This window comes from Anomaloglossus baeobatrachus, chromosome 3 (genome assembly GCF_048569485.1).
Source record: "Anomaloglossus baeobatrachus isolate aAnoBae1 chromosome 3, aAnoBae1.hap1, whole genome shotgun sequence".
In the NCBI taxonomy this organism is placed as follows: domain Eukaryota; kingdom Metazoa; phylum Chordata; class Amphibia; order Anura; family Aromobatidae; genus Anomaloglossus; species Anomaloglossus baeobatrachus.
The window spans coordinates 19895850-19918496 of record NC_134355.1 but is presented as its reverse complement, the minus strand read 5'-3'; the positions used below and the strand labels follow the sequence as shown (position 1 = coordinate 19918496).

Genomic DNA, 22647 nt, shown 5'->3' with positions numbered 1-22647 from the left:
ACAGCCACCACTAGAGGGAGCTCACTACATACAGATTTATACAGCCACCACTAGAGGAAGCTCACTACATACAGATTTATACAGTCACCACTAGAGGGAGATCACTACATACAGATTTATACAGCCACCACTAGAGGGAGCTCACTACATACAGATTTATACAGCCACCACTAGAGGGAGCTCACTACATACAGATTTATACAGCCACCACTAGAGGGAGCTCACTACATACAGATTTATACAGCCACCACTAGAGGGAGCTCACTACATACAGATTTATACAGCCACCGCTAGAGGGAGCCCACTACATACAGATTTATACATCCACCACTAGAGGGAGCTCACTACATACAGATTTATACAGCCACCATTAGGGGGAGCTCACTACATACAGATTCATACAGTCACCACTAGAGGGAGATCACTACATACAGATTTATACAGCCACCACTAGAAGGAGCTCACTACATACAGATTTATACAGCCACCACTAGAAGGAGCTCACTACATACAGATTTATAAAGCCACCACTATGGGCAGCTCACTACATACAGATTTATACAGCCACCACTAGAGGGAGCTCGCTACATACAGATTTATACAGTTACCACTAGAGGGAGCTCACTACATACAGATTTATACAGCCACCACTAGGGGGATCTCACTCTATACAGATTTATACAGTCACCACTAGAGGGAGCTCACTACATACAGATTTATACAACCACCACTAGAGGGAGCTCACTACATACAGATTTATACAGTCACCACTAGAGTGAGCTCACTACATACAGATTTATACAGCCACCACTAGGGGGAGCTCACTACATACAGATTTATACAGCCACCACTAGGGGGAGCTCACTACATACAGATTTATACAGTCACCACTAGAGTGAGCTCACTACATACAGATTTATACAGCCACCACTAGGGGGATCTCACTCTATACAGATTTATACAGTCACCACTAGAGGGAGCTCACTACATACAGATTTATACAGCCACCACTAGAGGGAGCTCACTACATACAGATTATACAACCACCACTAGGGGGAGCTCACTACATACAGATTTATACAGCCACCACCAGGGGGAGCTCACTACACACAGATTTATACAGCCACCACTAGAGGGAGCTCACTACATACAGATTTATACATCCACCACTAGAGGGAGCTCACTACATACAGATTTATACAGCCACCACTAGAGGGAGCTCACTACATACAGATTTATACATCCACCACTAGAGGGAGCTCACTACATACAGATTTATACATCCACCACTAGAGGGAGATCACTACATACAGATTTATACAGTCACCACTAGAGGGAGCTCACTACATACAGATTTATACAGTCACCACTAGGGGGAACTCACTACATACAGATTTATACAGTCACCACTAGGGGGAGCTCACTACATACAGATATATACAGCCACCACTAGAGGGAGCTCACTACATACAGATTTATACAGCCACCACTAGGGGGAACTCACTACATACAGATTTATACAGCCACCACTAGAGGGAGCTCACTACATACAGAATTATACAGCCACCACCAGGGGAGCTCACTACATACAGATTTATACAGCCACCACTAGAGGGAGCTCACTACATACAGATTTATACAGTCACCACTAGAGGGAGCTCACTAGATACAGATTTCTACAGCCACCACTAGAGGGAGCTCACTACATACAGATTTATACAGTCACCACTAGGGGGAGCTCACTACATACAGATTTATACAGCCACCACTAGAGGGAGCTCACTACATACAGATTTATACAGCCACCACTAGGGGTAGCTCACTACATACAGATTTATACAGCCACCACTAGAGGGAGCTCACTAGATACAGATTTATACAGTCACCACTAGAGGGAGCTCACTACACACAGATTTGTACAGCCACCACTAGAGGGAGAACACTACATACAGATTTATACAACCACCACTAGGGGGAGCTCACTATATACAGATTTATACAGCCACCACTAGAGGGAACTCACTACATACAGATTTATACAGCCACCACTAGAGGGAGCTCACTACATACAGATTTATACAGCCACCACTAGGGGGATCTCACTCTATACAGATTTATACAGTCACCACTAGTGGGAGCTCACTACATACAGATTTATACAGCCACCACTAGAGGGAGCTCACTACATACAGATTATACAACCACCACTAGGGGGAGCTCACTACATACAGATTTATACAGCCACCACCAGGGGGAGCTCACTACACACAGATTTATACAGCCACCACTAGAGGGAGTTCACTACATACAGATTTATACATCCACCACTAGAGGGAGCTCACTACATACAGATTTATACAGCCACCACTAGAGGGAGCTCACTACATACAGATTTATACATCCACCACTAGAGGGAGCTCACTACATACAGATTTATACATCCACCACTAGAGGGAGCTCACTACATACAGATTTATACAGTCACCACTAGAGGGAGCTCACTACATACAGATTTATACAGTCACCACTAGGGGGAACTCACTACATACAGATTTATATAGACACCACTAAAGGGAGCTCACTACATACAGATTTATACAGCCACCACTAGGGGGAACTCACTACATACAGATTTATACAGTCACCACTAGGGGGAGCTCACTACATACAGATATATACAGCCACCACTAGAGGGAGCTCACTACATACAGATTTATACAGCCACCACTAGGGGGAACTCACTACATACAGATTTATACAGCCACCACTAGAGGGAGCTCACTACATACAGAATTATACAGCCACCACCAGGGGAGCTCACTACATACAGATTTATACAGCCACCACTAGAGGGAGCTCACTACATACAGATTTATACAGTCACCACTAGAGGGAGCTCACTAGATACAGATTTATACAGCCACCACTAGAGGGAGCTCACTACATACAGATTTATACAGTCACCACTAGGGGGAGCTCACTACATACAGATTTATACAGCCACCACTAGAGGGAGCTCACTACATACAGATTTATACAGCCACCACTAGGGTAGCTCACTACATACAGATTTATACAGCCACCACTAGAGGGAGCTCACTAGATACAGATTTATACAGTCACCACTAGAGGGAGCTCACTACACACAGATTTGTACAGCCACCACTAGAGGGAGAACACTACATACAGATTTATAAAGCCACCACTAGGGGGAGCTCACTATATACAGATTTATACAGCCACCACTAGAGGGAACTCACTACATACAGATTTATACAGCCACCACTAGAGGGAGCTCACTACATACAGATTTATACAGCCACCACTAGAGAGAGCTCACTACATACAGATTTATACAGCCACCACTAGAGGGAGCTCACTACATACAGATTTATACAGCCATCACTAGAGGGAGCTCACTACATACAGATTTATACAGCCACCACTAGAGAGAGCTCACTACATACAGATTTATACAGCCACCACTAGAGGGAGCTCACTACATACAGATTTATACAGCCACCACTAGAGGAAGCTCACTACATACAGATTTATACAGTCACCACTAGAGGGAGATCACTACATACAGATTTATACAGCCACCACTAGAGGGAGCTCACTACATACAGATTTATACAGCCACCACTAGAGGGAGCTCACTACATACAGATTTATACAGCCACCACTAGAGGGAGCTCACTACATACAGATTTATACAGCCACCACTAGAGGGAGCTCACTACATACAGATTTATACAGCCACCACTAGAGGGAGCCCACTACATACAGATTTATACATCCACCACTAGAGGGAGCTCACTACATACAGATTTATACAGCCACCATTAGGGGGAGCTCACTACATACAGATTCATACAGTCACCACTAGAGGGAGATCACTACATACAGATTTATACAGCCACCACTAGAAGGAGCTCACTACATACAGATTTATACAGCCACCACTAGAAGGAGCTCACTACATACAGATTTATAAAGCCACCACTATGGGCAGCTCACTACATACAGATTTATACAGCCACCACTAGAGGGAGCTCGCTACATACAGATTTATACAGTTACCACTAGAGGGAGCTCACTACATACAGATTTATACAGCCACCACTAGGGGGATCTCACTCTATACAGATTTATACAGTCACCACTAGAGGGAGCTCACTACATACAGATTTATACAACCACCACTAGAGGGAGCTCACTACATACAGATTTATACAGTCACCACTAGAGTGAGCTCACTACATACAGATTTATACAGCCACCACTAGGGGGAGCTCACTACATACAGATTTATACAGCCACCACTAGGGGGAGCTCACTACATACAGATTTATACAGTCACCACTAGAGTGAGCTCACTACATACAGATTTATACAGCCACCACTAGGGGGATCTCACTCTATACAGATTTATACAGTCACCACTAGAGGGAGCTCACTACATACAGATTTATACAGCCACCACTAGAGGGAGCTCACTACATACAGATTATACAACCACCACTAGGGGGAGCTCACTACATACAGATTTATACAGCCACCACCAGGGGGAGCTCACTACACACAGATTTATACAGCCACCACTAGAGGGAGCTCACTACATACAGATTTATACATCCACCACTAGAGGGAGCTCACTACATACAGATTTATACAGCCACCACTAGAGGGAGCTCACTACATACAGATTTATACATCCACCACTAGAGGGAGCTCACTACATACAGATTTATACATCCACCACTAGAGGGAGATCACTACATACAGATTTATACAGTCACCACTAGAGGGAGCTCACTACATACAGATTTATACAGTCACCACTAGGGGGAACTCACTACATACAGATTTATACAGTCACCACTAGGGGGAGCTCACTACATACAGATATATACAGCCACCACTAGAGGGAGCTCACTACATACAGATTTATACAGCCACCACTAGGGGGAACTCACTACATACAGATTTATACAGCCACCACTAGAGGGAGCTCACTACATACAGAATTATACAGCCACCACCAGGGGAGCTCACTACATACAGATTTATACAGCCACCACTAGAGGGAGCTCACTACATACAGATTTATACAGTCACCACTAGAGGGAGCTCACTAGATACAGATTTCTACAGCCACCACTAGAGGGAGCTCACTACATACAGATTTATACAGTCACCACTAGGGGGAGCTCACTACATACAGATTTATACAGCCACCACTAGAGGGAGCTCACTACATACAGATTTATACAGCCACCACTAGGGGTAGCTCACTACATACAGATTTATACAGCCACCACTAGAGGGAGCTCACTAGATACAGATTTATACAGTCACCACTAGAGGGAGCTCACTACACACAGATTTGTACAGCCACCACTAGAGGGAGAACACTACATACAGATTTATACAACCACCACTAGGGGGAGCTCACTATATACAGATTTATACAGCCACCACTAGAGGGAACTCACTACATACAGATTTATACAGCCACCACTAGAGGGAGCTCACTACATACAGATTTATACAGCCACCACTAGGGGGATCTCACTCTATACAGATTTATACAGTCACCACTAGAGGGAGCTCACTACATACAGATTTATACAGCCACCACTAGAGGGAGCTCACTACATACAGATTATACAACCACCACTAGGGGGAGCTCACTACATACAGATTTATACAGCCACCACCAGGGGGAGCTCACTACACACAGATTTATACAGCCACCACTAGAGGGAGCTCACTACATACAGATTTATACATCCACCACTAGAGGGAGCTCACTACATACAGATTTATACAGCCACCACTAGAGGGAGCTCACTACATACAGATTTATACATCCACCACTAGAGGGAGCTCACTACATACAGATTTATACATCCACCACTAGAGGGAGCTCACTACATACAGATTTATACAGTCACCACTAGAGGGAGCTCACTACATACAGATTTATACAGTCACCACTAGGGGGAACTCACTACATACAGATTTATATAGACACCACTAAAGGGAGCTCACTACATACAGATTTATACAGCCACCACTAGGGGGAACTCACTACATACAGATTTATACAGTCACCACTAGGGGGAGCTCACTACATACAGATATATACAGCCACCACTAGAGGGAGCTCACTACATACAGATTTATACAGCCACCACTAGGGGGAACTCACTACATACAGATTTATACAGCCACCACTAGAGGGAGCTCACTACATACAGAATTATACAGCCACCACCAGGGGGAGCTCACTACATACAGATTTATACAGCCACCACTAGAGGGAGCTCACTACATACAGATTTATACAGTCACCACTAGAGGGAGCTCACTAGATACAGATTTATACAGCCACCACTAGAGGGAGCTCACTACATACAGATTTATACAGTCACCACTAGGGGGAGCTCACTACATACAGATTTATACAGCCACCACTAGAGGGAGCTCACTACATACAGATTTATACAGCCACCACTAGGGTAGCTCACTACATACAGATTTATACAGCCACCACTAGAGGGAGCTCACTAGATACAGATTTATACAGTCACCACTAGAAGGAGCTCACTACACACAGATTTGTACAGCCACCACTAGAGGGAGAACACTACATACAGATTTATACAGCCACCACTAGGGGGAGCTCACTATATACAGATTTATACAGCCACCACTAGAGGGAACTCACTACATACAGATTTATACAGTCACCACTAGGGGGAACTCACTACATACAGATTTATATAGACACCACTAAAGGGAGCTCACTACATACAGATTTATACAGCCACCACTAGGGGGAACTCACTACATACAGATTTATGCAGTCACCACTAGGGGGAGCTCACTACAGCCACCACTAGCGGGAGCTCACTACATACAGATTTATACAGCCACCACTAGGGGGAACTCACTACATACAGATTTATACAGCCACCACTAGAGGGAGCTCACTACATACAGAATTATACAGCCACCACCAGGGGTAGCTCACTACATACAGATTTATACAGCCACCACTAGAGGGAGCTCACTACATACAGATTTATACAGTCACCACTAGAGGGAGCTCACTAGATACAGATTTATACAGTCACCACTAGAGGGAGCTCACTAGATACAGATTTATACAGCCACCACTAGAGGGAGCTCACTACATACAGATTTATACAGCCACCACTAGAGGGAGCTCACTACATACAGATTTATACAGCCATCACTAGAGGGAGCTCACTACATACAGATTTATACAGCCACCACTAGAGAGAGCTCACTACATACAGATTTATACAGCCACCACTAGGGGGAGCTCACTACATACAGATTTATACAGCCACCACTAGAGGAAGCTCACTACATACAGATTTATACAGTCACCACTAGAGGGAGATCACTACATACAGATTTATACAGCCACCACTAGAGGGAGCTCACTACATACAGATTTATACAGCCACCACTAGAGGGAGCTCACTACATACAGATTTATACAGCCACCACTAGAGGGAGCTCACTACATACAGATTTATACAGCCACCACTAGAGGGAGCTCACTACATACAGATTTATACAGTCACCACTAGAGGGCGCTCACTACATACAGATTTATACAGACACCACTAGAAGGAGCTCACTACATACAGATTTATACAGCCACCACTAGAAGGAGCTCACTACATACAGATTTATAAAGCCACCACTATGGGCAGCTCACTACATACAGATTTATACAGCCACCACTAGAGGGAGCTCACTACATACAGATTTATACAGCCACCACTAGGGGCAGCTCATTTTATACAGATTTTATAGCTACCAATAGGCAATAGGGTGTCTCCGGGTCTCTGTCTGATTTAATCCTGCCCTGTATGACATTGGTATATCCTATTTTCTGATGACTTTTAATTACTTTTTGGCTTTGTTATTAGAACTTTTCATCTTCGTTAGTTGTTTTGTTGTCTCATAGTGGCCTGGAGATTATGTGTCATCTAATAGCCCCGTCAGGAGCAGAATCTGTTATGTCTGAGGCAACTTCATTATGTTAATGCACAGGTACTGGTTATTATTTGTGGAAGGAGCGACACACACAGGAGACGCATTCAATGACTAAGACTCTAAATATCACCAGCCCTTCATTGCCTTGTAATTGAAAACCAGGCGGCCATCTTTCTTTTAAGACATCTGAAATAGCCGCCACCTGGAAGCGTAATGTGTGTTTGTGCGTTATTAGTCAATGGGATGACAATGCTTTATATTGGTGATCAGCGGACACCGCGAGACGTAATAGACTTGTAAATTATTCATCTTTTACAAAGCGAAAATAGTAAGATATGGCGTCTGTGCAAAGTTAGTAATTGTGGAATAAAAGGACTACAATTATTTCAGGCTTTACTATAAAATGATGAGAGAAACCTACAGCTCCTATGTGCAGGAATATAACTACTATAATGCTGCCTCTATGTACAGGAATATAACTACTATAATGCTGCCTCTATGTACAGGAATACAACTACTATAATACTGCCCCTATGTACAAGAATATAACTACTATAATACTGCTCCTATTTACAAGAATATAACTACTATAATACTGCCCCTATGTACAAGAATATAACTACTATAATACTGCTCCTATGTACAAGAATATAACTACTATAATACTGCCCCCTATATACAAGAATATAACTACTATAATACTGCTCCTATGTACAAGAATATAACTACTATAATACTGCTCCTATGTACAAGAATATAACTACTATAATACTGCCCCTATGTACAAGAATATAACTACTATAATACTACTCCTATGTACAAGAATATAACTACTATAATACTGCCCCCTATATACAAGAATATAACTACTATAATACTGCCCCTATGTACAAGACTATAACTACTATAATACTGCCCCCTATGTACAGGAATATAACTACTATAATACTGCTCCTATGTACAAGAATATAACTACTATAATACTGCCCTTATGTACAAGAATATAACTACTATAATACTGCTCCTATGTACAAGAATATAACTACTATAATACTGCCCCCTATGTACAGGAATATAACTACTATAATACTGCTCCTATGTACAAGAATATAACTACTATAATACTGCCTCTATGTACAAGAATATAACTACTATAATACTGCTCCTATGTACAAGAATATAACTACTATAATACTGCCCTTATGTACAAGAATATAACTACTATAATACTGCCCCTATGTACAGGAATATAACTACTATAATACTGCTCCTATGTACAGGAATATAACTACTATAATACTGCCTCTATGTACAAGAATATAACTACTATAATATTGCCTCTATGTACAAGAATATAACTACTATAATACTGCCCCTATGTACAAGAATATAACTACTATAATACTGCCCTTATGTACAAGAATATAACTATTATAATACTGCTCCTATGTACAAGAATATACCTACTATAATACTGCCCCTATGTACAAGAATATAACTACTATAATACTGCCCTTATGTACAAGAATATAACTACTATAATACTGCCCCTATGTACAAGAATATAACTACTATAATACTTCTCCTATGTACAAGAATATAACTACTATAATACTGCCCCTATGTTCAAGAATATAACTACTATAATACTGCTCTTATGTACAAGAATATAACTACTATAATACTGCCCCTATGTACAAGAATATAGGTACTATAATACTGCCCTTATGTACAAGAATATAACTATTATAATACTGCCCCCTACGTACAAGAATATAACTACTATAATACTACTCCTATGTACAAGAATATAACTACTATAATACTGCCCCTATGTACAAGAATATAACTACTATAATACTGCTCTTATGTACAAGAATATAACTACTATAATACTGCCCCTATGTACAAGAATATAGCTACTATAATACTGCTCCTATATACAAGAATATAACTACTATAATACTGCCCCTATGTACAAGAATATAACTACTATAATACTGCTCCTATATACATGAATATAACTGCTATAATACTGCCCTCTATGTACAAGAATATAACTACTATAATTTTGCCCCCTATGTACAAGAATACAACTACTATAATACTGCCTCTATGTACAAGAATATAACTACTATAATACTGCTCCTATGTACAAGAATATAACTACTATAATACTGCCCCTATGTGCAAGATTATAACTACTATAATACTGCCCCTATGTACAAGAATATGACTGCTATAATACTGCTCCTATGTACAAGAATATAACTACTATAATACTGCTCCCTATATACAAGAATATAACTACTATAATACTGCCCCTATGTACAAGAATATAACTACTATAATACTGCCCTCTATGTACAAGAATGTCACTACTGTAATACTGCTCCTATGTACAAGAATATAACTACTATAATACTGCCCCTATGTACAAGAATATAACTACTATAATACTGCCCTCTATGTACAAGAATGTCACTACTGTAATACTGCTCCTATGTACAAGAATATAACTACTATAATACTGCCCCCTATGTACAAGAATATAACTACTGTAATACTGCTCCTATGTACAAGAATATAACTACTATAATACTGCCCCTATGTACAAGAATATAACTACTATAATACTGCCCCTATGTACAAGAATATAACTACTATAATACTACCCCTATGTACAAGAATATGACTGCTATAATACTGCTCCTATGTACAAGAATATGACTGCTATAATACTGCCCCTATGTACAAGAATATAACTACTATAATACTGCCCCTATGTACAAGAATATAACTACTATAATACTACCCCTATGTACAAGAATATGACTGCTATAATACTGCTCCTATGTACAAGAATATAACTACTATAATACTGCTCCCTATATACAAGAATATAACTACTATAATACTGCCCCTATGTACAAGAATATAACTACTATAATACTGCCCTCTATGTACAAGAATGTCACTACTGTAATACTGCTCCTATGTACAAGAATATAACTACTATAATACTGCCCCTATGTACAAGAATATAACTACTATAATACTGCCCTCTATGTACAAGAATGTCACTACTGTAATACTGCTCCTATGTACAAGAATATAACTACTATAATACTGCCCCCTATGTACAAGAATATAACTAATGTAATACTGCTCCTATGTACAAGAATATAACTACTATAATACTGCCCCTATGTATAAGAATATTACCGCTATATGGTAGTACTGCTTTATTTATATCGAAAATATATCTGCTTCATTATTGAACACATAATTATCTATTCTAGAATGTATGGATATATTAACCATAACTTCTAACAAGAGTCCCATTATGCTTTATTTGTTTTGCAATGTCCGTATTATACAATATGTTTTGCAGAACATTCATGATTTGCAGATTCTGATTCTTCCTAATTAGATGAGCAGTAAATAATCCCTCATGTAATAGAACAGCGCCTCTAGTGGCAATACAAATAATGTAATTATATAATTTGATACATAATAGAGATTCCGTTCCATTCTTGTGTGGGAGAAGAGTGAGTTCAGCAGATAAGTTTCTTCTGCAGTTTGTTTATTACTCTCCGTGTTATGGTGATTACATCGCGTCTTTCTGCTATTCGAGGAGTCGGGGCTTTAGCTGTATTTTACCTCCTCCTGTGCCTGGTCCAGAGGCTCCCTATCTGACCTTATCCTTGCAATGAAGAAACAGGGGATGGGACATTAAGGTCCTGTTCACATGTCGCAGTAATGCTTCTTTCCCCACTCCTAGGGGTTTTGTTGCATTTTTAGTTTTTTTGTTTTGTTTTTAACTATGAATAGAGTTTGCAGAGTTGAGTAGCATATAGCTATTATGCATGGTGGCTCAGTGGTTAGCACTGTAGTCTTATGGTGGCTCAGTGGTTAGCACTGCAGTCTTATGGTGGCTCAGTGGTTAGCACTGTAGTCTTATGGTGGCTCAGTGGTTAGCACTGCAGTCTTATGGTGGCTCAGTGGTTAGCACTGCAGTCTTATGGTGGCTCCATGTTTAGCACTGCAATATTGCAGAGCTGGGGTCCTGGGTTCAAATCCCACCAAGGACACCATCTGCAAGGAGTTTGTATGTTCTCCCCGTGTTTGCGTGGCTTTTCTCCGGGGTCTCCGGTTTCCTTCCACACTCCAAAGACATACAGATAGGGACTCTAGATTGTGAGCCCCAATGGGGACAGTGTTACCAATGTATGTAAAGCGCTGTGGAATTAATAGCGCTATATAAATGAATAAAATTATTATTATTATTATTTCTTTTTTTTTTTTTTCTCTTCTTCGCTTGTAAAATTTAGGTTATAATTTATTTTAAGGCCTAGAAGGCTTTACCAGACATTCTTCTCTGGGGGCAGTTACTTTTTCCCCTGTATTATTATTATTATTATTATTATTATTATTATTATTATTATTATTATTATTGTTATTATTATTTATTATTACATTGTATGACATTAACCAATCATAAGCAAGAGAAAAAACATAACACGCATCCTAATCTCTGCAGTTACTGTGTAAAAGATTACAAACGCTTCCATATCGCCTTTCAGGACAGAATCAGTGTAGGGAAGAGGCAGAGCTGATTTGGTATTTTCTCTCTCCCCACACTAACTGCCATGAGACAAAATCTGGAAGTGTTTGTAATTACACTCAGCTCTGCTCCTCTATACTACACAGTAGCGGCAAAGATTAGACAGTTTTTGTTTTTTATTTACCCTGTACTGTTTTCTAGCAGAAGAGATACCAAGATGGATTACAGGTAGTAGGGGCATGGCGTTATCTCTCTACAGGAACTGAGGACTTGGCTGTGTCTGTGCTCCTGTCTAACTGCACACAGGCATATCAGAGAGTCAAGTTTTCATCTCAGGCAGGCAAATCATTTGAGAAGAAATAATGCATACTGAAAAGTGAAAGTATCAGTACCTATAGTGCTGGCAGAATGCTGAAGAAGAGAAAATGTCAAGTTCTAGAGCACTAGTGTTGCTAACTTTCATGTTGGTATGTATAACCATTGAATAGGTGTCCTTCCAGGGAAAAGCTCAAATATATTAGAAGGATGATAGGCTCCTCAATAAGTAGCAGAAAAGTCCAGTTTGTTACTAGAGTCTCTCCTTAATTCCAGCGCATACATAGGAGCCTGGAACAATCTCATAATTGTCTCCGACCACTTCTGGTCCTTCCACCCTGAGTGAGAACGTCCACAGAATACATAATGAAGACGGCACGCCCGCACTGGCACCGGCACAGATTTATACTTTGTAGTCGTTACACCCACAATATGGCCACTGTGGATACTACCCAGTGCACTTAATTGGTTAATTACGCATCAATTAGAAAAATATTAAAGCTTTGGCAGGAGCGGAGCCCCGGAGCAGTGGACAGCTGGGTCTCGGATAATGAGTTTCGCAATTCATTCACTTGTGTCACACTGAGCAATAAACAAGCAGATTCTGGTATTTGTTATGGGGTGATTATGTGACAGCGACAAGTGAGGAGCAGGACGATGGGGAGGGAGGGGGGATAGACAGCTGCAGGCTCCAACCGTGAAAAGTGGAGAATATGCAAAAAAGAGGCTCCTATATCCATGTTATATCATGCCACCCTTCCTCCTCCTTATCTAAGCATGCATTGCTGTGAAGCTTGACCCAACCCATAGAAAAAAGACCCTGGGACCCCCAGTAGTCCTAAAAGGACTGCTGCACTAATATTGTCACAATGACTATGGTATAAGGGTTCCTATGCAGTCCCTCAAGCTAGGGGATCCTATTCTATCCCTAACCTCAGGGATACTCCTGATGGTGGAGAGGTCTGAGCCTCCTTCCTGGCCCTGCTCCTGACCAGTCCTGATCTTTTTCCCCTCCCTCTCCCCAGGGAGGGATGGGACAGGCGTGACGAAACCCACAAATAAAAAAGACGGGGGAAAACCAAAACTCTGTCACACAGCGCACACACAAAGGTAAAGACAATAAGAGGTTCAGGAGTTGTGATGGGCGGACCCGGACTGTAAAAGTATGGGCTTGTGTGGTTTCAAAGGTACCTGAGTGCCGGGCCCAGAATTCTCAGGGAATTTCGGATATTGATCCGAATCCAGCACTCAGGAAATCCCAAAAAAAGGAAAAATAAAGAAAAAAATTCTAAAACAAGCGGGCTTTACTTACAGAGTCTCTGGTGTCACTGTAACTATTCATTCACTTGCAGGGCCGCTGATTACCTTAATTGAATATGCACTGCTTTCCACGGCCATCGGCGTCTGTGATTGGTTGCAAACAGACGCACCCCCAGCCTGTGTGACAGCGTGTTTCACACTTCCAATCACAGACACTGGCTGCGGGTCTATCTTACAGTAAAAATAAATAAATAAAAAAATTGTCGCAGGGTCCACAGCACAGATAAAGCATTCGGCTACAGCCTGCAACCCCCACTTGTGCCCTTAACTCAGCTGTGTATCAATATAAGAAGAACCACATGCAGCTTTTTTTAAATAAATAAGTTAAAAAAGGTGTGCAGTCACCTCAATTTTAATACCCAGCCACGATAAAACCCGGCAGCTAGGAGCTGGTATTCTCAGGCTAGGGAGACCCATGCTTATTGGGCCCCCAGTCTAAAAATAGCAGCTTGCAACCGGCCAGGATTGCCACATCCATCAGATGTGACATTCACATCACTTTACCCAGCTTTTCCCGATTGCCCTGGTGCGGTGGCAATCAGGGAAATAGGAGGTTAATCGCAGCTCACAGCTGCCACTAAGCCCTTGATTAGTAATGGGAGACGTCTATGAGACCCCCCCATTATTAATCTGTAAGTGAAAGTATATAAACAAAAATACCAAAAAAATCTTTATTTGAAATAAAAGACAAAAAACACCCCTCTTTGACCCCTTTATTATCCCCTAAAACACCCCTGCAGGTCCGACGTAATCCACACGAGGTCCCACAACGATTCCAACTCTGCTACATCTGAATCACAGCTTGTGATCATGGAACATGACCGCACGCTGTAAATTCAGGCAGAGAATGAACTGCGCTATCAGTGGTGACGTCACTCAGGATAACTGCGGCTATAGCTGGAGGTTCCCACAGCCCTCCATCTGAAACCACAGGTAACCTGATCTTAGGGGACTTCAATGAACTCAGTGGCCACACCTCAGATAAGGTCACTGAGCTCACTGAGGTCCCCTGAGGTCAGGTTACCTGTGGTCACAGGTGGAGGGCCGTGGGACCAGCTGTGACCACAGTGTAATGATGATTTCAGCCCTGGGGTGAGACAAAACCTTTACTAAAAAGCAGCAGTGTGGTGAACATTATACAGCAGTACTGAACAGGGTACCAGGGAATACAGCACATTGGGTGAGATATAATACTAAGCAGTGACACTGCAGCTGTGCCTTTTAACCTCTGTGTTGCTTGCACTTTCCATGGACTTCAATAGGCAGCTGTATTCTGATCCCTCACTGTGCCCACAGTCCATACTGCCTTGAGCAGGAGACATTTTGGCGGTATTTCATTGCGAATGTTGAGGTTTGGAGGCGGGGGAGGGGAAGAAATGGCAGATAAATTTGCTTTTATTATAGATTTATGCAAAATTCGTTAAAAGGACAGGGGCCATTAAAAGACAATGATATTTCAGGACGTGTATCAATGTTATTAATGATGTGTAAGTCACTGTATTGGCAGAACACAAGCCATAAGTGCATCCATCAATGATTGGACCAGAGTTTACTTTTTCCTAGGAATTGAAGTGCATCTCATACATATGAATAAGACATTACTATCCTGTCCATACTCCACTAAGGATCTTATTAGCTTTCTGGGCAGCCTGGTGACTCAGTGGTTAGCAGTGTTGCTTTCCTGAGTTCAAATGTGACCAGGATGACATCTACATGGAGTTCTCTCCGAGTTGCAGCCCCCACCTGTGAGCTTTACCGTGGCTAGATATAAAAATAGAGGGGAAAACAGATGTAGGGTCCCCCCATTTTTATAACTAGCCAAAGTAAAGGAGACAGCTGGGGGCTGGTATTCTCAGGCTGGGTAGACCCATGCTTATTGCCCCCCCAGTCTGAAAATACCAGCCCACAGCAGCCCAGAATTGTCACATCCATTAGATGCAACAATTCCTGGTTTTACCCGGCTCATCCTGATTACCCTGGTGCTTTTGGCAATCGGGGAAATATAAAGGGTTAATGACAGCTCACAGCTGCTACTAAGCCCTAGATTAGTAATTGGAGGTGTCTATGAGACCCCTCATCACTAATCTGTAAGTGAAAAGAAGTAAACACAAACACTGAAAAATCCTTTATTTGAAATAAAATACCCTCTTTCACCTTTTTATTAACCCCCAAAACACGCAAGTCTGACATAGTCCATACGAAGTCCCACGATGATCCTCAGCTCTGCTACATCCAGAGCCTGGAGAGAGGGGAAACATCTCCGCTCTCCAAAGGCTTTGGGAAACACTGACAGCAGCAGGGGGAGCCCGACTGTGAGCAGTGACGTCACTAGAGGTCACCGCCGGGTTACCAAGGTATGACCTCCTTTGACCTGACTGGAGGACTGTCAGACACGGCTGTGGACCCCCAATCCAATAGTCCAGCAGCGTCTTCACAGGGAAACTGCTGTTGGTCCGATAATCTGGCAACACTTTCACTTTTAAGCTGCTGCCTGACTGTCGGATTGCGGGTCATCGCCTGGCAAAAAACAGTGTTTTTTTGTCAAGAGATTCAGATTTGGTGCTGAAATTTATACACCACATTCCTGCACCAAATCTACATCTCCTGGCAAAAAAATATGCATCAAAAATGTATTGCATTTAGTGAAAAACCCACACAAAAAAAAATATTTATCTTACCATAGATCACACAAAGTAATAAACGTAACTCTGCAACATTATATTGCACTCATATTAAATTAGCTTGTTAAATATAATAAATAGAGATGAGTGAACTCAAACTATAAAGTTCAGGGTTCTTACCGGACATCGAGTGTCTCAGACTTGGACTCGAATACGGACTAAAAATTAAAGTCTATGTCTGAGTTCGGGTTCTGTTCTTATGTTAATAAAGTTTGTTTAAAGGCTGCAGCACAACCAATCAACAAGCTTTATTGCATGCGGATGTTGCATGTCCACTGCTGTGATCAATAAGGATGAAAAAAATGATGTGGGGTCCCACCTATTTTTGATAACCAGTGCAATTGACAACTACGGACTGTAACCCTCAGCTGTCTGATTTACCTTGTCTGGTTATGAAAAATAGAGGGAACGCCACGCTATTTTTTTAAAAATTGTTTAAATAAATAACTTTAAAAAAGAGAGTGCGATCTCCCCTATTTCTTATAACCAGCCAAGGTAAAGCAGACAGCTAGGGGCTGGTATTATCAGGCTAGGAAGGTCTATGGTTATTTGGCCCTTCCCAGCTTACAAATAGCAGCCGGCAGCCACCCTATCATATTAGAAGCTCCAATTCTGCCGTTTCACCTCAGTTCTTCCCGATTGTCCTGGTGCGGTGGCAATCAGAGTAATACTTTTGGGGTTGATGTCAGCTGTGTAATGTCAGCTGGCATCAAGCCCAGGAATTAGAAATGGAGAGGTGTCTATCAGACACCACCATTACTAATCCAGTAAGTATAGAGTTAAAACACAGGGAAAAAAAGTTTAAACACCATCACACTTCTTCATTCACCAATTTATTACTTCAAAATAAATGCTAAAAGTTCCAACGTAATCCAAAGTGTATTGTCCCACAATGTTCATATGGAGCTTCTTTCTGAGAATAAAGCTCCATACGTCACTCCTGATCTTCAGCAGCTATCAGGATTTATTTTATTTTGAAGTAACAAATTGGTGAATGAGGGCATGTGGGGGAGTCTCTATTCAATTAAACTATTTTTCCATGTCTGTGTCTTTTTTTTATTCTACACTTACTGGGTTAGTAACAGGGGTGTCTGGTTTGATGCCAGCTGATGTTACCCAGCTGGCATTAATCCCAAAGTATTACCCTGATTGCCACCGCACCAGGGCAATCGGGAAGAGCTGTATAAAGTGCCAGAATTGGAGCATCTAATGTATGTGCCACTTTTGGAGAGGCTGTGGGCTGCTATTTTAGGCTGGGAAGGGCCAATTAATCATGGACCTTCCGAGCCTAAGATCAGCCCCCAGCTGTCTGCTTTACCCTTGCTGATTATCAAAAAATAGACTAGATCCCATATCTTTATTTTTTATTATTTATTTATTCCCTATCCACATTTGTTTCAGGGAAATTGCCCCATTTTGCTTCGTTTTGCAGCCCCCAAGCCCTTACTATGACTATTTTACAGCCATTTTACAGCAGAGAAGTTTGGGTCTCCATTGACTTGTATGAGGTTTGGCATCCGAGATCAAGTTTGGGTTCCAAAATAAACTTTTTTTAAAAAAAGTACAAACATCTCGCATCACTAATAATAATAAAGATGTTATGAAATATTAGGTTACACAAATTCCATTTTTACAAGATATCAGGAGCCCAGAGAGGACCGACTTGGGATGTCCACATAAAGGAAGCCCTAAACTCTGCCGCATATTGAGACATCAGTAACGGCATAGGCAAGAAGAGCGTCATCTGATTAATGCGCCGCTCATCTCCCCTCCATATATATCCGTCTTTTCAATGACACCCTTCAATATTTATATCTAGTCGCCGTTCTGTTGCATTCTGACCCGTTATATATATTTTAACTTTTTTTCTTCTGCCTGAAAGTGCTTGAGTCAGCGCCTTGTGAGAGTAATCCCGGAGAGTGCGCTGATTTGTGCAATCTCCATACAAACAAAACCTTTTAAAATAACAATTATTTATGAGGCTCAAGGCAGGAAAAGCAATAGAGAATTAACATGAGCAAGTAACCACTTAACAAGAGGAATATTGTAATAGTGTTATACAAGATTTATACCCAGAGATGAAATATAATGGAGACGAGACTTCACCTGAGCAGGAATATATCTACCATAATTCTCAATAAGATTCTAACTACTATAATACTGTCCCTATGTATAAGAATATAACTACTATAATACTGCCCCCTTTATACAAGAATATAACTACTATAATACTTCCCCTATGTACAAGAATATAACTACTATAATACTGCCCCTATGTACAAGAATATAACTACTATAATACTGCCCCCTATGTACAAGAATATAACTACTATAATACTGTCCCTATGTACAAGGATATATCTACTATAATACTGCCCCCTATGTACAAGAATATAACTACTATAATACTGCCCTCTATGTACAAGAATATAACTACTATAATACTGCCCTCTATGTACAAGAATATAACTACTATAATACTGCCCCCTATGTACAAGAATATAACTACTATAATACTGCCCCTATGTACAAGAATATAACTACTATAATACTGCCCCTATGTACAAGAATATAACTACTATAATACTGTCCCTATGTACAAGAATATAACTACTATAATACTGCCCCTATGTACAAGAATATAACTACTATAATACTGCCCCTATGTACAAGAATATAACTACTATAATACTGTCCCTATGTACAAGAATATAACTACTATAATACTGCCCTTATGTACAAGAATATAACTACTATAATACTGCCCCTATGTACAAGAACATAACTACTATAATACTGCCCCTATGTACAAGAATTTAACTACTATAATACTGTCCCTTTGTACAAGAATATAACTACTATAATACTGTCCCTATGTACAAGAATATAACTACTATAATACTGCCCTTATGTACAAGAATATAACTACTATAATACTGCCCCTATGTACAAGAATATAACTACTATAATACTGTCCCTATGTACAAGAATATAACTACTATAATACTGCCCTTATGTACAAGAATATAACTACTATAATACTGCCCCATGTACAAGAATATAACTACTATAATACTGCCCCTATGTACAAGACTATAACTACTATAATACTGCCCCTATGTACAAGAATATAACTACTATAATACTGCCCCTATGTACAAGAATATAACTACTATAATACTGTCCCTATGTACAAGACTATAACTACTATAATACTGCTCCTATATACAAGAATATAACTACTATAATAATGCCCCTATGTACAAGAATATAACTACTATAATACTGCTCCAATGTACAAGAATATAACTACTATAATACTGCCCCCTGTGTACAAGAATATAACTACTATAATACTGCTCCTATGTACAAGAATATAACTACTATAATACCGCCCCTATGCACCAGTATTTAACTCCTATAATACTGCTTATATTGTATTATGTGTCTGGTGTATAATACGAGTCTGTCTTCGTTCTTTCCTTTAACCTAATTATCTTTCCCGGGGCTCAGACAGTCGGGATAGATGGACGTTATAGACAGACGTGTGATTTAACCACTGAACACATCCTCTATTAATAGCAGATTGTAATTCCGGCCTTTACTTGTGTCCCTGGGGTTGCGATTCTCTGTGACTCTTCATCCTCATCAAGACATATATGTAGTGGGAAGAATGGACGCTGTGTTTAGGAATTAAAGGGCCGGCGTGAATTCTGCTGGTAAGGAGATTAGGGGGTTAATTGCTTCTGTTTTTTTTGCTGGAGGGAATATCATTCACAAAGTTCTAAAACTCGGATGGACGTTGGCCAATGCATGCCACGCTGCTGCGCCGCCATCATGGTGGCTCGGTGGTCGTGTGGGTGTGGGCCACGTCCCATGTGGAGGACAGATACCTGCGTTCTCATCAGCCTTTCCCTCTTTTCTCTTTTTCTACTGTGTACTGAGCTCAGATGGGTGACGATTGGAGGACCTGTTGGATACAGAATGAAGCCCTTCCGGATCTCTCTGGATTATATGGATGAGAGGGGCCCGAGTGTCGCCGCCATTGATTCCTTCACCATGAAAAACTGCACCAAAGGTAATTAACCCCTGATCCACATTCAGCCACTCTCTGTGATATTATTTACATTTTTTCAATTTATTTTGTTAAATTTCCGAGACCACACAATATGTTATAAGTCGTTCGTTTGCCCGGAGTCATCTATGGAGCGAATTTATTTGAAAGGATTTAATGGGCAAAATAAGTTTTAAGGAGAACGTTCCAGAATCTTGGAAATAAACAGCTACAACGTTTATTTAGATACTTTGTATTTCAAGACTTCAACATGTTGGACATAGGTGAATGAGAAGTCTTGATTCCTTGCAGGCAGTAAGGCTGTGTTCACACCTTATGTTTCTGCAGGTGGCTTTTTCTGCAGGCAAAACCTGTTTTTTTGGCAATGAAGAAGTTACTTTTAAAAAAAAGCAGGTTTTCTGCTTTTTTGGCGTTTTTCTGGATTATATATGTGTCATTTATCTACAGCACATCTTTAATAAAGTTAGTTTTATTCACTAAAAATGCAGCAATAACGCATGGTTGCATTTTTTTACACTTTCTCATTGCTTTCTATGGGTGAAATAAATGCAACAAAAATACAGTAGAACCTTGGTTTAAGAGTAACTTGGTTTGAGAGCATTTTGCAAGACAAGCAAAGCTTTTTATACATTTGTAACTTGGTTTAAGAGCAATGCTTTGCAATAAGAGCAAATACTCACCGTGCACACTTCCGGTTCTGTCCTTTCACCGCGCTCTGACCCCGCTCTGGAGGTAATTTTCTGTCCGTATGTACTGTATACAGTATACCATTGTACAGTACAGTATATACTATATAGCATGTCTATCAATTTGCATTTGTGGATATAGTATTGTACTTTGTTTCTGCTAACCAGTGCAGCACATTGCTTGTACCTCCCGCACACCAACAATTCTATTGGAAGCTAATGCGCGGTTTAATTTGTTTTTACTGTGCAGTATTTTGTATTAGTGACTGTAATAATTTTATATTAATACAGGACATTATTTTGTATTACTGCAATAAGTTTGTATAAATACTGTAAATATTTTTGGGTTGTGGAACGAATTGTCTGCATTTCAATTATTTCCTATGGGAAAATTTGCTTTGATATAAGAGTAACTTTGTTTAAGAGCAAACTCCCGGAACCAATTATATTCATAATCCAAGGTTTTACTGTACAGCAAAAGCACTGAAAGAATTGACAATCTGTAGATGGCAATCAGACAGGAAAAACAAACAAGTGCGTGAGGTTTCAGAAAACTTAAGCTTTTGCTGCTACTGTAAAAAGCAAATGCTTAAAAAAAAAAAAAATGCTGCAAAAATGCAACCTGCAAACATAGGCTAATCCTGTGCTGGAAACCATTGTATCCAGTGTGGACAACGCTCTGTGAGCTGAACCCATCAGCAGCAGCTGCGCAGAGCTCTGGTGCTTTGCTACAATGTATCAGTCTGGAGTCCGGAATGTTTACATAACAGAGAGTTGTATAGATACAAATGTTTCAGCTTCTGAAGCACTATAGGAATGTCATAGACTTTGCTGAGGGAAGGAAATGCATTTGGGTGCATCCTTGTGACCTCAAAACTTCACCAAAACGTGCAGTAAGAGATGCAGTAAGAGATGCAGTAAGAGATGCAGTAATAGATGCAGTAAGAGATGCAGTAATAG

General features: G+C 40.6%; 1 protein-coding gene across 2 annotated transcripts in view; it reads left to right on the top strand.

The window, feature by feature from the left end:
- The window catches only part of ALK (ALK receptor tyrosine kinase), a 946570-nt gene that overhangs the window by 676854 nt on the left and 247069 nt on the right, over positions 1-22647 (top strand). For both annotated transcript variants that reach the window (XM_075339043.1, XM_075339042.1), the window contains exon 5: positions 20877-21004. In XM_075339043.1, coding sequence (XP_075195158.1) covers positions 20877-21004 — 128 coding nt within the window. The remainder of the gene's footprint in view (positions 1-20876; positions 21005-22647) is intronic.